This window comes from Sinohyriopsis cumingii, chromosome 7 (genome assembly GCF_028554795.1).
Source record: "Sinohyriopsis cumingii isolate HCF-2022 chromosome 7, ASM2855479v2, whole genome shotgun sequence".
Classification (NCBI taxonomy): domain Eukaryota; kingdom Metazoa; phylum Mollusca; class Bivalvia; order Unionida; family Unionidae; genus Sinohyriopsis; species Sinohyriopsis cumingii.
This window is the reverse complement of record NC_142967.1, coordinates 104,460,195-104,478,061: the sequence shown is the minus strand read 5'-3', so window position 1 is coordinate 104,478,061 and position 17,867 is coordinate 104,460,195. Positions and strand designations below refer to the sequence as shown.

General features: G+C 32.5%; 1 protein-coding gene across 2 annotated transcripts in view; it reads right to left on the bottom strand.

Moving 5' to 3' along the window:
- Window positions 1-17,867, bottom strand: part of LOC149795857 (uncharacterized) — a 114,814-nt gene that overhangs the window by 34,758 nt on the left and 62,189 nt on the right. For both annotated transcript variants that reach the window (XM_089965783.1, XM_089965784.1), the window contains exons 11-12: window positions 13,576-13,719; window positions 9,345-9,488 (exon numbers count right to left, since the gene is read on the bottom strand). In XM_089965783.1, the coding sequence (XP_089821909.1) occupies window positions 9,345-9,488; window positions 13,576-13,719 (288 nt within the window). The remainder of the gene's footprint in view (window positions 1-9,344; window positions 9,489-13,575; window positions 13,720-17,867) is intronic.

Here is a 17,867-nt window from a genome sequence, read left to right as displayed (position 1 = left end):
AAGTTTAGTTCCAAACTGTATGCAACTCAATGGCTTGTTGCTATCTCTTAACTTGATGTAATTCTTGGAAATTCTTTTTCCATTTCATATGATGAAGGAAATCATATCTCCCACGATGAGACCTACTCAAATTGGCATGTGATGTCCAACAAATGTAACTGTGTCCCTTCCAGCTTTTATTCACAAGAATCAGAATATTCCTTTTTATTCTTCTGTGTTGATTATTAACACTTTTCTAGAGGCTTATTTTCTGTTTCATCTTAAACATGCATCACTTTCAGGATGACATTTAAAAAAAAATCTATAATCAACAGCTTGATCATGCAGACAGTTTGCATAAACAAAAAGGTGCAGTTTAAAGCATCTGGGGTTTGCTGTAAAGTTAGTCTGGTTCCCTGAATAATTTCACTAATTCTAATATGAAATCCACCTCCAAATAAAACACACATGAACCAATTATCCAGATTTTTTTGAATGATCATTTTTCCATAGTTTTTGCCTGTATGCCGTAATTTCATATTTTAAGGGTCATTTTCGTAAGACTTATGTCAAAATTGTAAGGGTTGGCAGGTCTGCCTGTTGAACTGTGCCAGGTTCCCGATGACCAAATGCTGCTCATGTAATGTAACAGTTTAGAGATAGTCTTCACAAGGTGTCCCTATAGTTTTGACTCAATATATGATCCTGATCTGTTTCATGAATGAAGACAAGAAGACTCCACTTCCATTATGCTGAAAAAGTGTGGCTCGCTTGTAAGTATCAGCAACTTGAGGTCAATGAGTTTGCTACTTTCTTGTACTGGAAAGTATCATAAAGACTTCGTGGATCTTTCTCCTTCCCTAAAATAGAGGAATTCTATCTGCAATGCAGAGGAGAAGGTTGTTGGCTTCTTTCTACTTTTATAAAAGCAGACGTTTACTATTTAGTCCCAAACATAATCTGCATATACTGCGCAGACACAATTTGTCTATGAGCGCAAATCTTGAATGGCCAACAAGATGTTTCAAGGAAAACTTCTTGTGGCACTACTGAAATAAATAGTTATAAAATAAATAGTTACCAAAACAATCAATGAAAGGTCACCTTATACCCACCATTACAGTGGCTGTAACCAAGATAAATGATGAAGCACTGTTGCACAAGACATCACAAAATTCTACAAAATAATACATGTGGACAGTGGACATCCATAAAAGATGCACACACAAATGTTCTCTGGATGTTGGTTTCACTATAATCAGGTACTTATAAAGTCTTGTTGTTCTATTACATAACAGACAAGTTTTATTAGGAAGCTCTCAATATTATAGAAGCAATCTTCAGCTGTAGAGCTACATGAAATATAAATTGTACTTTATTTGCTATCCATTTTATGTGATATAACTGTTTTATACAATGAACACTTGGGGATTTATTAAAAACTTTCAGCATCAAACCCATGTCATAAAATGCCTTGTTAGACTGTTCTCCACTCTTTTTTATAAATGAACAAACAACTGAATTAAGTTATACACTGCGCTCATTAAAAGATGGGTAATGTTTGAGTTCTTATAGTGAAGCGAGATTATTTGTGTTGGAGACAGATTCATATACAAGCGTCGTTATTATAATAATAATCACACACTGACATTCTGATGAAACTAATTTATTTGCACGTATGTGTAATAGATTTAATTGCATTCATATTTAAATGTGTCCAATGTACTACACATCTCTGTCATTGTATTTTAGCTGTTTGCGAGAGTCAAAGAACTGTTCTTTTATACCTAGGAAGATGTTGTTGATGCTGATGTTCAATCGGAGAATGGTACTACTTTACTTGCAGTGAGAGTTCAAAGCTTTGTAACCAGCGAGATTGCAGGGAATGAGAAGGCTAGCTATGGATGCTTAGGAGACTAGGAGCAGGCCATGCATGGTTGCTCCTTGATATTTTGATGAGATGTAAAACCGAAAGATGTCATGATCGTTGACTAGATGACACAATATACATGATTGTTCTTTTTTATCATCAATGGTGAAAAAATCCATACATGAGTTCTATAAGTTGATTTTCATTCGATTACTCATTGAAGTTGCATATTTGGAAAAGTTCCATTTAGGGACCATATCATTTTCTGATATATGTTGATAAACTCTGTGTGCATCATTCTGTTCAATCCATCACTGAAATTTATAAGCACGAATATGGTGTCAGATTCATTCATTGTTCACTTACACTATAAATAAACATCTCATTCATGAAAATGTGTGAACTTCTTTGTATTCAACAGACCCAATCCCAAACTGGCTTTATCACGTTACAACTAGATGGCATAATTAATATTGCGATGCTCTTTAATAAGCAGTTTATTTTGTAAAACACTGAATGAATATGGTTAAATAAGTAAACCACATATCTTTGGTATATACAATTATCAAGGAAATATCATTCCATGAGTTACAACCTTGCTATAAAAATGAACTACAGTGAAGTGTGGTCTTAAAGTCGCCGTTATTTAATGGTCACATGGCCTTGATAGTCATTCTCATTTTCCTCAATGCATAGGTGTCAACCCTTTGAGATGAAAACCTGTACACCAGACCAATAAAAATTTTACAAAGACAAAAAAAAACTTACATGAAAAAATGTTTTCATACATTATATAAGATCAACAGTTTTAAAACAACAAATGCTATATACAAATTATTATGACACATTTTTACATAACTATTTATATTTCTGAAACTTTATTTCATTCTTTTAACTTAAAGCACTATCATCTTCCTGCTTTGGCTAAGCAAAGAAGCTTTTGATGGATGCTCCCTTCTTCATTTCAAAATTTCTTTCATGCAGTTTTGTCCTGAAGTGATCCTCCAGATCATATATGCTCGACACCACCACTTTAATGTCTTTAATGCATATTTTACAAAAAGCATGTGAAGATCCTAACATGGATACATCTACAATGACAGGGAAGACTTTAAGACACTTGGTCAGTGTCTTCAAGCTTGCGTTTTGAGTTAGGCTCAGCCATTTGATGGATAGAATATTTCAACTAGATGAGAGAAATAAAAAAATAAAAAAATTAAAAAATTTTGATTTGACATGTGATAGAGGAAGATCTCCTGATTACAAATATGTTACAAATTTATATTTGTCCCCAAGAACCCAAAGATATTACGCCAGGAGCTATCCAAAAATTGAAATCTAGAAATAAAAAGTTTACAAAGTAGCAGTCCAGAAGTTTATACCTCATAAGCTGTTGATTGTTTGTATTAAAATTGCGTATCTGGTGTTTGAAAAATTATGAATATGCTATATGGTGTGCCGATTTTGGTTACAAACTTGACATAAATTGGCAGTGTTACATATTTTCGAGTCACTCAGTATCTGTACTACATCCGTCATTATGTCAATGCATCTTCCTGTTTGCATTACCCATCTGACAAACTTAACTCAAAACTATAACAGCACAATAAAATGCCAGTGCTAAAATCATTAGAGCATTTATTTTTATTTAGTATATTGTTATAAATTTTAATTAATGCACTTTATCTCCACACAGAAAAGTCGGACAAATTATGGTTACACCAACATGATTGCCACACTATGTAAAGTATGAAAATTGATGCAAACTTTATTTGATAGTAATAAGTATAAATAATAAAATAATAATGTATAAAATAAGAAAACATACTTACTACGTAGGTAGTTAGTCAATATTAGAAATCTGAGTGAGTGTCTAATCTCTGACCGATAAATGACAAGATCTTCACACACAGGAGATGAACCATGAATGAAACTCATTTCATTATCAAGGAAAAGCGCGGTTTTGATTATGATGTGATTGGTTGTTTCAGGCCACCATAGTCTCACTGAATTCTCGTACTTAAAAAAAATTAGGCCAAGAGTCCCGAATGCACAACAACAACAAAAAATTTAAATTATTTTTTTTTACGGACAAAAACATACAAAATAGTTGTACAGTAATGAAAAAGGACAACAAAACGTACAAATTACGGGTAAACCATACAAGATGACACCTATGTCAATGATACATCCATGATAACTGGCAATGTCTTCATTGCTAGTTTGAAGAATTTGAAATAAACCATGTTATTGCTTAGAAACTTAACTGAGGGGTTAATAACCTTGACAAATCTTTATCTTTTATGGGGATGTGGTGATAACAGTTTTAAATGAAATCATCCAAAAAAGTTAAATATAGAACTAATTTTTACCAGGAATCTGGTTTGGTCTTGCATAGTCGAACATTCAAAAATTTATATCAGTCTTTACCTCAAAATAACAGCTTGCGGACAAAATGAATGGAAACCTCGTATTATGCAAAGCATTTAATCCAGCTTTCAAACAATGATCATATCTGTAAGATATTTGCAGTGAAAATATCAAAATAGTATTGAAAAATATACATAAATCAGAAGGCACACATGCATTGTGTCAAAGAAATGAAAAGACGGTCATACAATACATACAAAAAGTTCATTAATTATCCATCCAAGTTTGAGATAAGATTGCTACCAGATATTTAATCAGTGGGTTACTTTTTCGATACAAGCGGGTCCAGGGTGGATGAGTGGTATAACGAGCTTACCCTTACAGATCACTAGCATCTCATCTCTGTCTGACTGTGTGAGTTCCTAAAAAGAATTGACCAATGTTGTATGAGAGAACATCTACCACATGTGGTAGAAATCTATCAATACAAACATTTTCCACCATTTTCTTCGGAATGATAATATTTATAGTTATTTAATTCAATGCAAAATTATTTCAACAAATGTCTGGAGAGAAGGCTGTTGTAATGGCAGAAGAATATCAATGAATCCTAGATAAGAGAGTTACTTCAGTCCTGTATTCTTTTTAACTGCCGAGTGCTGAAAACATCTATGATATTCTTCAAAAGCTTCAACATACCAAAACACAACGACTGTCTGCATAGCAGGAATAGTGACAAAAAGATTATTAAGACTATCACCATTGTAGCCATATTGTAGCTGAGGGTCAATATTTTTCACCATGATCCACCTTACACCATAGAAAGTCTTTCATCGGAAACAGCATGTAAATTGGTTCAAGGAGAGATGAGATATTCTAGAAGGCCAAAGAAACAGAGTCCACTCTTCAATCCAAGAATCTAAATACCAACAAAAATTACAAAAAAATAAATATTAAGAGCAATTCAATTTAAGATGCTCACAGTACATTGCAGTCCTACCTGTCATTGGTTGCAGATGCACCTTTATGTCATGTACAGGTTTGTCAGGAGAAACGCGTTGCACCATTGTATCTGTTGAGGCTGATCTTGAAGGATCCCCTAATGTTTCCTTATTGACAGAATGGTGACCTCTGTTGCTGGCTTATGAAATAATATGTGCAGTCTGTAAACTATATCCTGTTCATGTTTCTACAAGGACGACCATTCATTTGTAACCAATATCACATTCTTGCGCGTTTTCCGCTAACGTGTATGGAAGAGTGTTGAGAATCATCCAGTACCATGTGTAAAGATTTCAACTAAAAAGTAGCAAATCTGAAATGTCTGCAACAATTTGCTTACATGCAATATTCTGCATGCTCTGTTTAAAATATAACAAATGTATCATTTAATACTGAATAACAATGGTCAAATGAGATCATACAAATTAATTAATTGCTGAACGCTGAAATATTAGCTGACATCAAGATGATGCTAGTACAGCAAAACTACCTGTCATAGAATGTTGATTACTATATGGACCATCTTAAAGTCTGCCTCGGTGTATCAATCAAAATAGAATTGTGCCTAAAGCGTGAATTGTGGAAATACCACCATTTTGTTGGCAAATGTCCCTTTCAAAATATTATAAAGTAATGGCATTCAAAATTGCTGATGAATGTACTTATCTGTCACTCAATGATATATGTTCAAGATTTGATACTGGTTTCACTTATTCTGTCCACTAAAACAGAATTTTGTGAAGAATAAAAAAGACTGAATACTGTTAGTTACACTAAGTATATGGAATACAGTTTAGGAAATGATCATTTATTAATTTCCACTTTCTGTAAGATTTAGTCAGTTTTGGTTGAATGCTTTTGTTTTAGCTTCTGCATAAATGTTCTTGACAATAGGTTGTACATATTCCAACTGTTTCTTGGTAAAATTATGCAGAGAGAATCAATATTACATAGATGGGCCTGGTAAAACGAAGATACTTTTTCTGTCAATGATGCCGCAGAATGCTGAAATTCAAACTTGTTTAAGGTTTCATCCATATAAAGTTGAATGTAATATTTCACTGCAATCCAACAACTCTTGATAAAGGTCATCTGGAGAAGATACATTTAGCCAACAGGAAATCAGAGACAACACTCCCGGATGATTTCGAAGTTATATAACTCCAAACTGTAAACTTCCCTAATTTAAGGAGGAACAAAATATAGATCACTGGTACGAATTGTTGATATTGTTGCCAGATACCCACATCTATCAAAGGCTGTCATATCTTTGTGGAGTTTTCTTAGCCCACAAGTAGAATCATCATTCAATATCGTGAGTGGTATTATTGTTTATATTATATTATCAAAATATTCTAGTTGTGTATGAACTCAGTGTAAAATAAGAGTAATTATATCATGACAAAAGTTTGTCACAACTGCTTATAGAACAAGGACTAATTCAAGAGACCACAACAGCATCATAGTTTGTATATTAATTAAAAATCAAGTCTGCAGTACAATGACATAAGGCAGGTTCCTATCATTTCTTCTTTTCATAATCAATGTCTCAAATGGATGCTTTTCTGTAATTTTGCATCATTTTCACAGTTGAATTTTTCAATGCAGGATAATATGTTATACTTTATATATGTTTATGAGTTCACAGATGCCTGTGCATATGTTCCAGACTTTATACTTTGATTTTTAACATCACTTAATTATTTATTGTCAAGCCAGGTTTTTCACATCATGTTGTATATACTGAATATATTGTACATAACAGATAGAAGGCCTCAAGGTAGATTAGCTCTGTAACTAAATGGGTACCTTCTCTAAATAAAGTCATTAGTATTATTAATATTATTATTAACTCCCATATCTCTTGCCTTGGATGTCATATAATTACATCTGTATAATTTTGTTTCATGTACACTGAAATATCACCTTGGTTAATAAAGTCCTGTTTAATTCATATCCAAGATTTATTTGAAACCTTTTGAAATGTTAAAGATCTTGCCAAAACTTAAGTGCAAGTTCCTGGCCAAAATGTTTGTGAAACCTCACTAAAATTTTGGTGAAAGTTTTGGTCAGAATTTTTTTTAAAATCTCACAAATATTTTAGTGAAATTTTTGACAGATATCAACAAAATAAAAAAGACAGTTTTGGTAAAAATATTTGTGAAATCTCACCAGATTTTAATTTCAGACAGGTTTTAAATTCAGGAAGAATTTTATTTCAGGGGGAAATCTTAGATGGATTTTTTTGCTTAAGCAGAATCTTAGGACAAATAATCTTCATATTTTGCCTAAAATTCTGCCAGAAATCCACCTAAAGTCCACTTGAAATTCATCTAAGATTCTTTAAGTTTATGCTTAGGCAGAAAATGCTTAAGAAATCCGTCTGAAATCCGCCTGGAAAATTTTGTACAAAATACCAGGCAGAAATCTTAAATGGATTCTTTTTATTCAAGCGGAATATTAGAACTACTTTGCATATTTTACCTAAAATTCCACAATGAATCCATCTGAATTCCACTTGAAATTCGCCTAAGCTCTCTTAACATGAGCAATTAAGCTTTAGGCAGAAAGCATATTTTAAAAAAACATCTGAAATCTGCCTAAAGTCCACCTGAAAAATTTTGCACGGGTACACTAAGTGTCATCTACAAAGGGCCATATAAAATAATGACTGCATTCACAAAGCCTCAAGACGTATCCAAAACCTATAATATTGTATGATTTATCTTTTTTCTCTTCTTAGATAAAACCTGATGCACTATTATAATCATGTTATATTATGAAATAATAGTTTCTATGTATTGTCCACAGAGGAACAACTGATTCTGACTTATACATGATATATCTTTCATGCACAGGAGACCTACAAGTCAGCAACAAGTTGCTTATCCTTGTATATGTAATGAAATAAGAGCTACATCAGTGTATGCAAATCTAATGAAAATATGAGTGAAAAATATCAATCCATGCTACGCCTACGTTTACTTGTAAGTGACGAGTAACCTAAGTATAGTTTTGTATACGATGATCGTTTTAAATAATTTAAAGAATACATCCGATTTGGTACCAACACTACATTAAAGCAATTTTGGTTCTTTGTGTGTGTATGATTGCATGTTTAAATTGTAAAATTGGAGTATCAGTGACATTTCACACCCACAAATCAGACTTACAAAATGAAATGGTATAGAGCCTTCATTGACTTAGTGTATTGGTGCAAATGTGCTGCACTAGTGACATGAAAACAGTTTGTAAAGATCCTGCTGGGCAGCAAATGGATTGCAAATGTTTAGTACTGAAAAGTTGCTGCAATGACCATCTTCAGCTATTTTGGTACACATATTGCAAGAACATAACTTACAACAATGAATTCAGTAAGGTGAGCCGGACCTAAACATATTAGCAAAGTTTTTAAAAACAAGGACTTCAGGAGTGCATTCATTGCAATCTCTTTGCAAATATCAGACAGTAATAAACATGTTTCATAATATGACATTGTGACAACTATATCTAACAAGAACATCAGCATTTTTTCAATACAGGATGTTCCAGATTACTGTAAATGATGATGCAGGATGCTGAAACTCAAACTTGTTTAAGGCCTCATCAATATAAATTTCAATGTAATATTTCATTGCAAAAGTAAAGGTCATCTGCAGAAGATAATATTAGTCAAAGTGAAATCTGAGACATAACTCCTGTAAATTATGCTGCTGATTACTAAAAATCAAATTTGAAGAAGCCAATTAAATCTAGTTACAAGTGAACTATTTTGATTGATGTTGTTCTGCAGAAATCAACATAATGGTGAACAGATAAATGAATGCACAGATGGATAGATGCAAATGATTGCTAGAGGGCTCCAATAACATTGGTGAGCAGGACCCAAAAACATCAAAAACATATATAATGTTAATTCATTCTTGCTTGTGGGCTAGGAATGTGGAGTGATTTTGGCAATTGCTACAGGGAATGACGTTAAATACACAACATCCAATAGAGACAGAAGGAGTCCAATCTTCAATACAGGAATTTAAATACCAATAAAAATTTAAATATTTGTGAAACCATAAATATTGATGGCCATTCAAGTCAACAAGTTCACAGTACATTGCAGTCCTACCTGTCGTTGGTTGCAGATGCACCTTTAGGTCACATAAAGATTCGTCAGAAGAAACGCTTTGCACCATTGTCTCTGTTGGGCCAGATCTTGAAGGATCCACCGATTTGTCCTTATTGAAAGAACGGTGATCTCTCTTGTTGGCTTCTGAAATAATATATGAACTCATCCATCACTACAGTAACCTATCTCTTGTTCATAACACTCGTGTTCCTACAAGGAAGACCATTCAGTTGTAAGACATCTGACATTCTTTCATGTTTTCTATTCACATGTACATGCAAGAGTGATCCAATGCTGCAATGACTTTCTTCAGATCTGATTTATATGCATTGGTAGTTTTATTTTAAGGAATGCATCTCTCATCATATTAATCATATTAATCATAGACAAAAATGATTTCTTTACATTTTTCATAAATTTAAGATTTTAACATTGGAATGTTTTCAATCAGATCCATTTTGTTCTAAATGCATAAAACATTCTTTTCCAAGTGTTTGCTCTTACTTTTTGGAAAATAGCAAAGAATCTAACCTTTGAGAAATCCTTCACACAGCTGTGGTCTTGCTCATACCGATTTAAACTGAATAACATTGTCAACAATTTGCTGCATGCCTGATGACCTTGGAGTCATCATTCAGTTTAAGTGTCATTTTTTTGAATGTATCAACACCATACAAAATGTTTAAATGAAATGGCATTTATCTAATTGGATAATTAGACTGAAAAATGGCATAGAAATATAGAAGGAATATTTTTACGAGATGCATTAACGTGATTTTCGCTAAAAAACAATGTGCTGTACAGTGCAACAATTATCTGACTATAAATGCACTTCCTATATGCTGTGGTTTATTTAAGCAGTGTGTATCTATATCTTTCCTAATAACGTCAAAGGCAGACATCGACTATCAAATAACTGTATTCCCCTTATTTTGGGTACATTTATCAGATGACTGAGAGTAGGTCCTAGGTCCATCATTCTAGAAAACTATTGCTGAATTGCAAATATACATTTCATGATTAAAATGCTGGATTTCACAGGACTGCATCATTGTGAAATAGTTAAACTGGGATGGAAAGCCATTAACACTAACCAAGTGTCATCTACAAAGGGTCATGCAAAATACCGACTGCATTCACAAAACCTCAAGTCCTACCCAAAACCTAAAATACTGAATGAATTATCTTTTTTTTTTGTTACAATTCTTCGATAAAACATGATGAACTACTATAATCATGTTATATTATGAAATAATAGTTTCTATGTATTGTCCACAGAGGCACAACTGATTCTGACTTATACATGATACATCTTTCATGCACAGGAGACCTACAAGTCAGCTACAAGTTGCTTATCCTTGTATATGTAATGAAAAATGAGCTACGTCAGTGTATGCAATTGTAATGAAAATATGAGTGAAAAATATCAATCCATGCTACACCTATGTTTACATGTAAGTGACAAATAACCTAATTATAGTTTGTATATGATGACCATGCAAAGTATTTTTAGTGAACAAAAGTAGAGCTGAGCAGGAATTAAATTTTTCTTGTATCAATTATGTATAAATGTTCATTTTCTGCATAAACGTTTACTGCAAAACACAGTCTCTAGTCCATGATTTAATGTAAAATATAATCTAAGCCACCATAGGTGCTACGATGAATTCTTTTATAAAGTTCCCAACCTTGCAAAACATATTTATGTTAATGAGAAATAGAGACAAATAAAGAAAACTGCAAGATGTTTAATTTTAAATAATTTAGGACATTTAAAATAATTGAAAGAAGACATCCAATTTGGTAGCAACACTAGATTAAAGAAATTTTGGTTCTTTGTGTATGTGTATGCTTGTGGCTTTAAATTGTAAAATCGGAGTATGAGTGACATTTCACATTCACAAATCAGAGTCACAAACTGAAATGGGATAGAGCCTTCATTGATTTAGTGTATTGATGCAAATATGCTACACTAGTGACATGAAAATGGTTTATAAAGATCCTGCTAGGATGCAAATGGATTGCATATCTTTAGTAGCCAAAATTTGATGCAATGACCATCTTGGGCTATTTTGATAGACAGATTGCAAGAACATGTTTAGAACAATGATTTCAGTTAAGGTGAGTTGGAGCTAAACACATTAGCAAGGGTTTTAAAAAGAAGGACTTCAGCGTGAATACACTGCAATCACTTTGCAAATATCAGACCGTTATAAACATGTTTCATAGCATGCCATTCTGACCACTACATCTACTCAAACCATCAGCAAGTTTTCAATAGAGGATGTTTCAACATCTCTAGTTATCAAACGATAATCTACCCTTGAGCACAATTTTTTAAAATCAGTCATGTCATGATTCAGATATATAACAGCGAATTCCATCGACAGATTAAGAAATATTTACCAAGCAAAATATATTATTGAGGTGCATCTGACTCAACTGCTCTGACTGCTTCAGACAATCAAATCATCCATTATAATTTTCATTGTAAACTTTGCCAATATAGGTGTAGATTTTATTCACGAACAATGTGTAGTTTCAACTTCTTGGACCTTTCCATCAGTGGTCAAAACAAAAAGAACAAAAGACACAAGGTGCTCCATTTGCCTATAATTTATAACGGTACCACTGATGTTTTATCCATTAATCCTATTCCTAATTATCATTTTAAATTTACAAGAATCTCAGAATCGACCAGTTCCACATGTAAAGATACAGATTCCAGCTAAACGTAGGAGATGCAATACATCTGCAACAATTTGCTTACATGAAATATTCTGTATGCTCTGTTTAAAATATAGCAATATAACATTTCATAAAGAATAATATGGGTCAAATGAAATCATACAAAAAAATTAATAGCTGAATGCTGAATGATTGTCTGACACCAAGATGATGCTTGCACAGCAAAACTACATGTCACAGAATGTTGAATACCATATGGACTGTATTTAGGATCTCTACGAATTAAGTCTGCCTTGGTGTATCCATCAAACATAGCATTGTGCCTCAAGCATGAATTGTGGAAATACCACCATTTTGTGGGTAAATGTCCCTCTGAAATATTATAAAGTCCTGGCAATCAAAATTACTGATGAATGTACTTTGTCACTCATCGATAAATGTTCAAGATTTTAGACTGGTTTCACTTATTCTGTCCATTAAAACATAAAATTTTGTGAGGAATAGAAAATACTGAATACTGTCAGTAACGCTAAGCATAAAGAATACAGTTTATTAAACAGTCATTTATTAATTTCCACTTCCAGTCAACTAAGTCAAATAATAAGGCCATTAAGCAGTGAAGAAAAAGAACTGGAAAATGAAAACAAACCAAAGTTAACATAATTTGTTCAGAACCTAAGTTTATTGAATTTAATTTCAAGACAGTATTCAAGCTGTCAAATGTACCCGCTTACTTATAAGTTTCAAAGATTTATTTCTTTTTTATAAAAGCAGCCATATTTGATGGCAGATCGGAAACATTTATGCAAACTTAACAGTCAATTATACTAGAATGATTTGTGTAACATTTGGTCAATTTTGGTTGAATGCTTTTGTTTTAGCTTCTGCAAAGATGCTCTTGACAATAGATTGTACATATTCCAATCGTTTCTTGGTAAAATTATGCTGAGAGAATCAATGTTACATAGATGGGCCTGGTATGATGCAGCAGAATGCTGAAACTAACTTGTTTAAGGTTTCATCAATATAAAGTTGAATGTAATATTTCACTGCAATCCAACAACTCTTAATAAAGCTCATCTGGAGAAGATACAGTTAGTCAACAGGAAATCAGAGATAACACTCCCGTATATTACGTTGTATTAATGGAAAACAAACATATCAGAGCTTATAAGTCTGGCTACAATTCAACTATTCAGAGAGAAGTTGTTCTGCAGAATCCAAGATGATGATGAACAGATAAATGGATGCACAGATGGACAGATGCAAATGATTGCTATAGTGCTCCACCAAAATTGCTGAGAAGGATCCTATTAAAAAAAACTAGATAATGTTAATTCATTCTTGCATGTGGGCTAGCAATGTGAAGTGATTTGGCAACTGCTACAGGGAATGAAGTTAAAGACCAAACAACCAACACAAACAGTAGGAGATCATTCTTCCATCCAAGAAATTAAATATCAACAAAAATTTAAATATTTGTTGAACCATAAATATTGATAGCCATTCAAGCCAACAAGTTCACAGTACATTGCAGTGCTACCTGTCATTGGTTGCTGATGCACCTTTAGGTCACATACAGGTTCATCAGAAGAAACACTCTGCACCATTGTCTCCGTTGTGGCAGATCTTGAAGGATCCACCAATTTGTCCTTATTGAAAGAACGGTGATCTCTCTTGTTGGCTTCTGAAATAATATATGAACTCATCCATCACTACAGTAACCTATCTCTTGTTCATAACACTCTTGTGTTCCTACAAGGAAGACCATTCAGTTGTAAGACATCTCACATTCTTTCACGTTTTCTACTCACATGTGCATGCAAAAGTGATCCAATGCTGCAATGACTTTCTTCAGATCTGATTTATATGCATTGGTAGTTTTATTTTAAGAAATGCATCTCTGATCATATTAATCATAGACAATAATGTTTTCTTTATTGTTTCCATAGGTTTGTACATGTATTTCTTTCCTTCTGAAAATTTATCTTTTTGTTTTAAAAGCAAAATTGTTTGGACCCAAAAACTGTCGAAAACAATGATTTATTTACATTTTCTGTTTACTCCTTTTTAATAAATGCATGATTGTGAAATAGTTAAACTGAGATACCCATACGAAAGTTTTTGGCAGATTCCACCTGGATTTTAGGTGGATTCAGGGTGTATTCTGCCTAAAAACCCGATATTTCTGATGGCCTTTAGGCGGACTGGGAATGCGGCTAAGTTGACAGACTGCAGCCGTCTAATAGTTAAGCATGCTATTTCTTATATTCCTCCTAAAGGATAACTGTTAGATGGAAAAGTTCTGATTGTCCAGTTCATTTTCCTACTTTAAGATGGATCTTGGACTTTGATTTTAGCAGAAATTTTAGTCGTAATTTTGAACTTTATAAAAAAAAACAAACAAGTACAGATGAATCTTTGGACTTAGACAATTTGGTGCAAGGTGGATTTTGGACTGTATCTGTTGTTTACTCTGATAAATAAGTTTTATAAAATGTGCTCTACAAAAATCATATCCTAGTGATAATGTGACTTAAATTTCATTGAAATCACAGGGAATTTTTTTGACATTCACTCAAATGTTCTTTTCCACTAAAATGGCTTTTTATGAGATTTTACCAACATTTCAGAAAATATCAGTGAGAATTTGTGATTGAAATTTCACTGAGAGTTTCCCAAAAACTGAAAATATAGTGATATTTTGTGACTGTAATATCACTGACATTTCAATAAAAAATATCAATAAGATATAATAAAATTTATTTTTTGTTTCCTGTACAATTTGAATGATTTTCAGCAACATTTATATTTCCTGTTTCTGATAGCTGTAATTTTATTGTTCATTATGGGTACAATAACTTCTTTCCACATATTTCCTTGTTATATATTGTTTTTAAACTGTTGTTGTTGTATTTTTCTTTAACTTTTTTCTCCTGACCTGAATTTGATTTTCCTCGATATGGAACCTTTATAATATTGTTTCTGAAACTATTTTTGTTAATAATGCTCTATCCGGTCCCATTCCAAAATGAGTTTTCTAATAAGTATTTCTTCCATATATTATTTAACAGATGATTGCTGTAAAGAGCTTTCTGATTGGTCAAAAGTTTGTATTTGCCCAATGAATCATCATGTAGCAGAAACTGATGGGAATAAGCATGCTTGCTAAACATGGCGATTTGAATTTTTGAGCGGGATACAAGTTTGAATAACCATTTGAAGAATGTGTGGAAATGAGAATAGCTTGAATGCAAAGTCGATGGGAACATAATTGGTCAGTCTGTGTGAAAACTAAATGCCGGGGCTAGCATTTTGGTTTTTGTGCCATAGAGAGCTTTATAGTAGTGGTTAACGTGCTAAATATGACAAGGAATTGAACCAGGATGATTTCAAAGTTATATAACTCCAAACTAACTTGTAGAATTTAAGGAGGAACAATGTATAGATCACTGGTGGGAAATGTCGATGTTGTTGCCAGATACCCATGTCTATCAAAGATAGTCATATCTTTGTGGAGTTTTCTTGGCCCACAAGTAGAACCATCCTTCAATATCATGAGTGGTATTATTGTTTATATTATCAAAATATTCTAGTTGTGTTAGAATTCAGTGTAAAATAAGAGTAATTATATCATGATAAACGTTTGTCATGGCTGCTTATGGAACAAGGACTAATTCAAGAGACCACAACAGCATCATAGTTTGTACATTAATCAAAAATCAAGTCTGCAGTACAGCAGTGACATAAGGCAGGTTCCTAGCATTTCTTCTTTTTATGTCTCAAATGGATGCTTTTCTGCAATTTTGCATCATTTTCACAGTTGAATTATTCAATGCAGGATAATATTTTATATTTTATATATGTTTATGTGTTCACAGATGCTTGTGTATATGTTCCAGGCTTTATACTTTGATTTTTAAAACCACTTAATTATTTAGTGTTTAGCAAGGTTTTTCACATCATGTTGTATATACTGTATATATTGTACATAACAGATAGAAGGCCTTAGGGTAGATTAGTTCTGTAACTAATTGGGTACCTTCTCTAAATAAAATCATTATTATTATTATTATTGTTAACTCTAATATCTCTTGCCTTGGATGTCAAATAATTACAACATATGTATAATTTTGTTTCATGTACACAGAAATATCACCTTGGTTAATAAAGTCCTGTTTAATTCATATCCATTATTTATTTGAAAAATTTTGAAATGTCTGAGAAATTACTGAAACTTCAGTAAAATATTATATAATTATCAAAATTTTGGTCAAATCTCACCAAAGGTTTAGTAAACTCTCTCAACTTTCAATGAAATGTTAGAGATCTTGCCAAAACTTAAGTGAAAGTTTTGGCCAAAGGTTTTGTGAAACCTCAACAGAATTTTGGTGAAGGTTTTGGTGAGAATTTTTGTAAAATCTCACAAATATTTCAGGGAAATTTTAGAGAGATCTCGCTAAAATTAAAATGACAGTTTTGGTCAAAATATTTGTGAAATCTCACCAAACTTTCAGTGAAATTAAAAAGACTTAAATGATGACATCATGGATTAGGTTTTGTAAGTAAGAAAGAAAACAAAGACAAGAAAAACTTAATATTTTTTGATAATACCTCTCAAATAAAATTTATGATCCATTTTGAAAATTATTGTGAATATTTATCATCAATTCCCAAAAATGTCTAAGAATCATTGGGCAGTTTATTAGGAATCTGAAGCAGATTTTTTTATTGGATGATATTTATGTAGACAATTTAGGCAGCCCTTTTTAGATGGAAACCTAAGGTGGATTTTAATTTCAGACAGGATTTTAATCAGGTAGAATTTTATTTCAGGGGGAAATCTTAGATGGATTTTTTTGCTTAAGCAGAATATTAGGACAAATAATCTTCATATTTTGCCTAAAATTCCGCGAGAAATCCACCTAAAGTCCACTTGAAATTCACCTAAGCTTCTTTAAGTTTATGCTTAGGCAGAAAATGCTTAAGAAATCTGTATGAAATCTGCCTGGAAAATTTCTAAAGGATATCAGGCAGAAATCTTAGATGGATTCTTTCTATTCAAGCGGAATATTAGAACAACTACTTTGCATATTTTACCTAAAATTCCACAATGAATCCATCTGAATTCCACTTGAAATTCGCCTAAGCTCTCTTAACATGAGCAATTATGCTTTAGGCAGAAAGCGTATTTAAAAAAAACATCTGAAATCCACCTAAAGACACCTGAAAAATTTTGCACGGGTACACTAAGTGTTATCTACAAAGGGCCATATAAAATAATGACTGCATTCACAAAGCCTCAAGACCTATCCAAAACCTATAATATTGTATGATTTATCTTTTTTTCTCTTCTTAGATAAAACCTGATGAACTACTATAATCATGTTATATTATGAAATAATAGTTTCTACGTATTGTCCACAGAGGAACAACTGATTCTGACTTATACATGATAAATCTTTCATGCACAGGAGACCTACAAGTCACCTACTAGTTGTTTATACCTTGTATATGTAATGAAATAAGAGCTACATCAGTGTATGCAATTATAATGAAAATATGAGTGAAAAATATGCATCCATGCTATGCCTATGTTTACTTGTAAGTGACGAGTAACCTAATTATAGTTTGTATATGATGATCGTTTTAAATAATTTAAAGAATACATCCGATTTGGTACCAACACTACATTAAAGCAATTTTGGTTCTTTGTGTGTGTATGATTTGCATGTTTAAATTGTAAAATTGGAGTATCAGTGACATTTCACACCCACAAATCAGACTTACAAAATGAAATGGTATAGAGCCTTCATTGACTTAGTGTATTGGTGC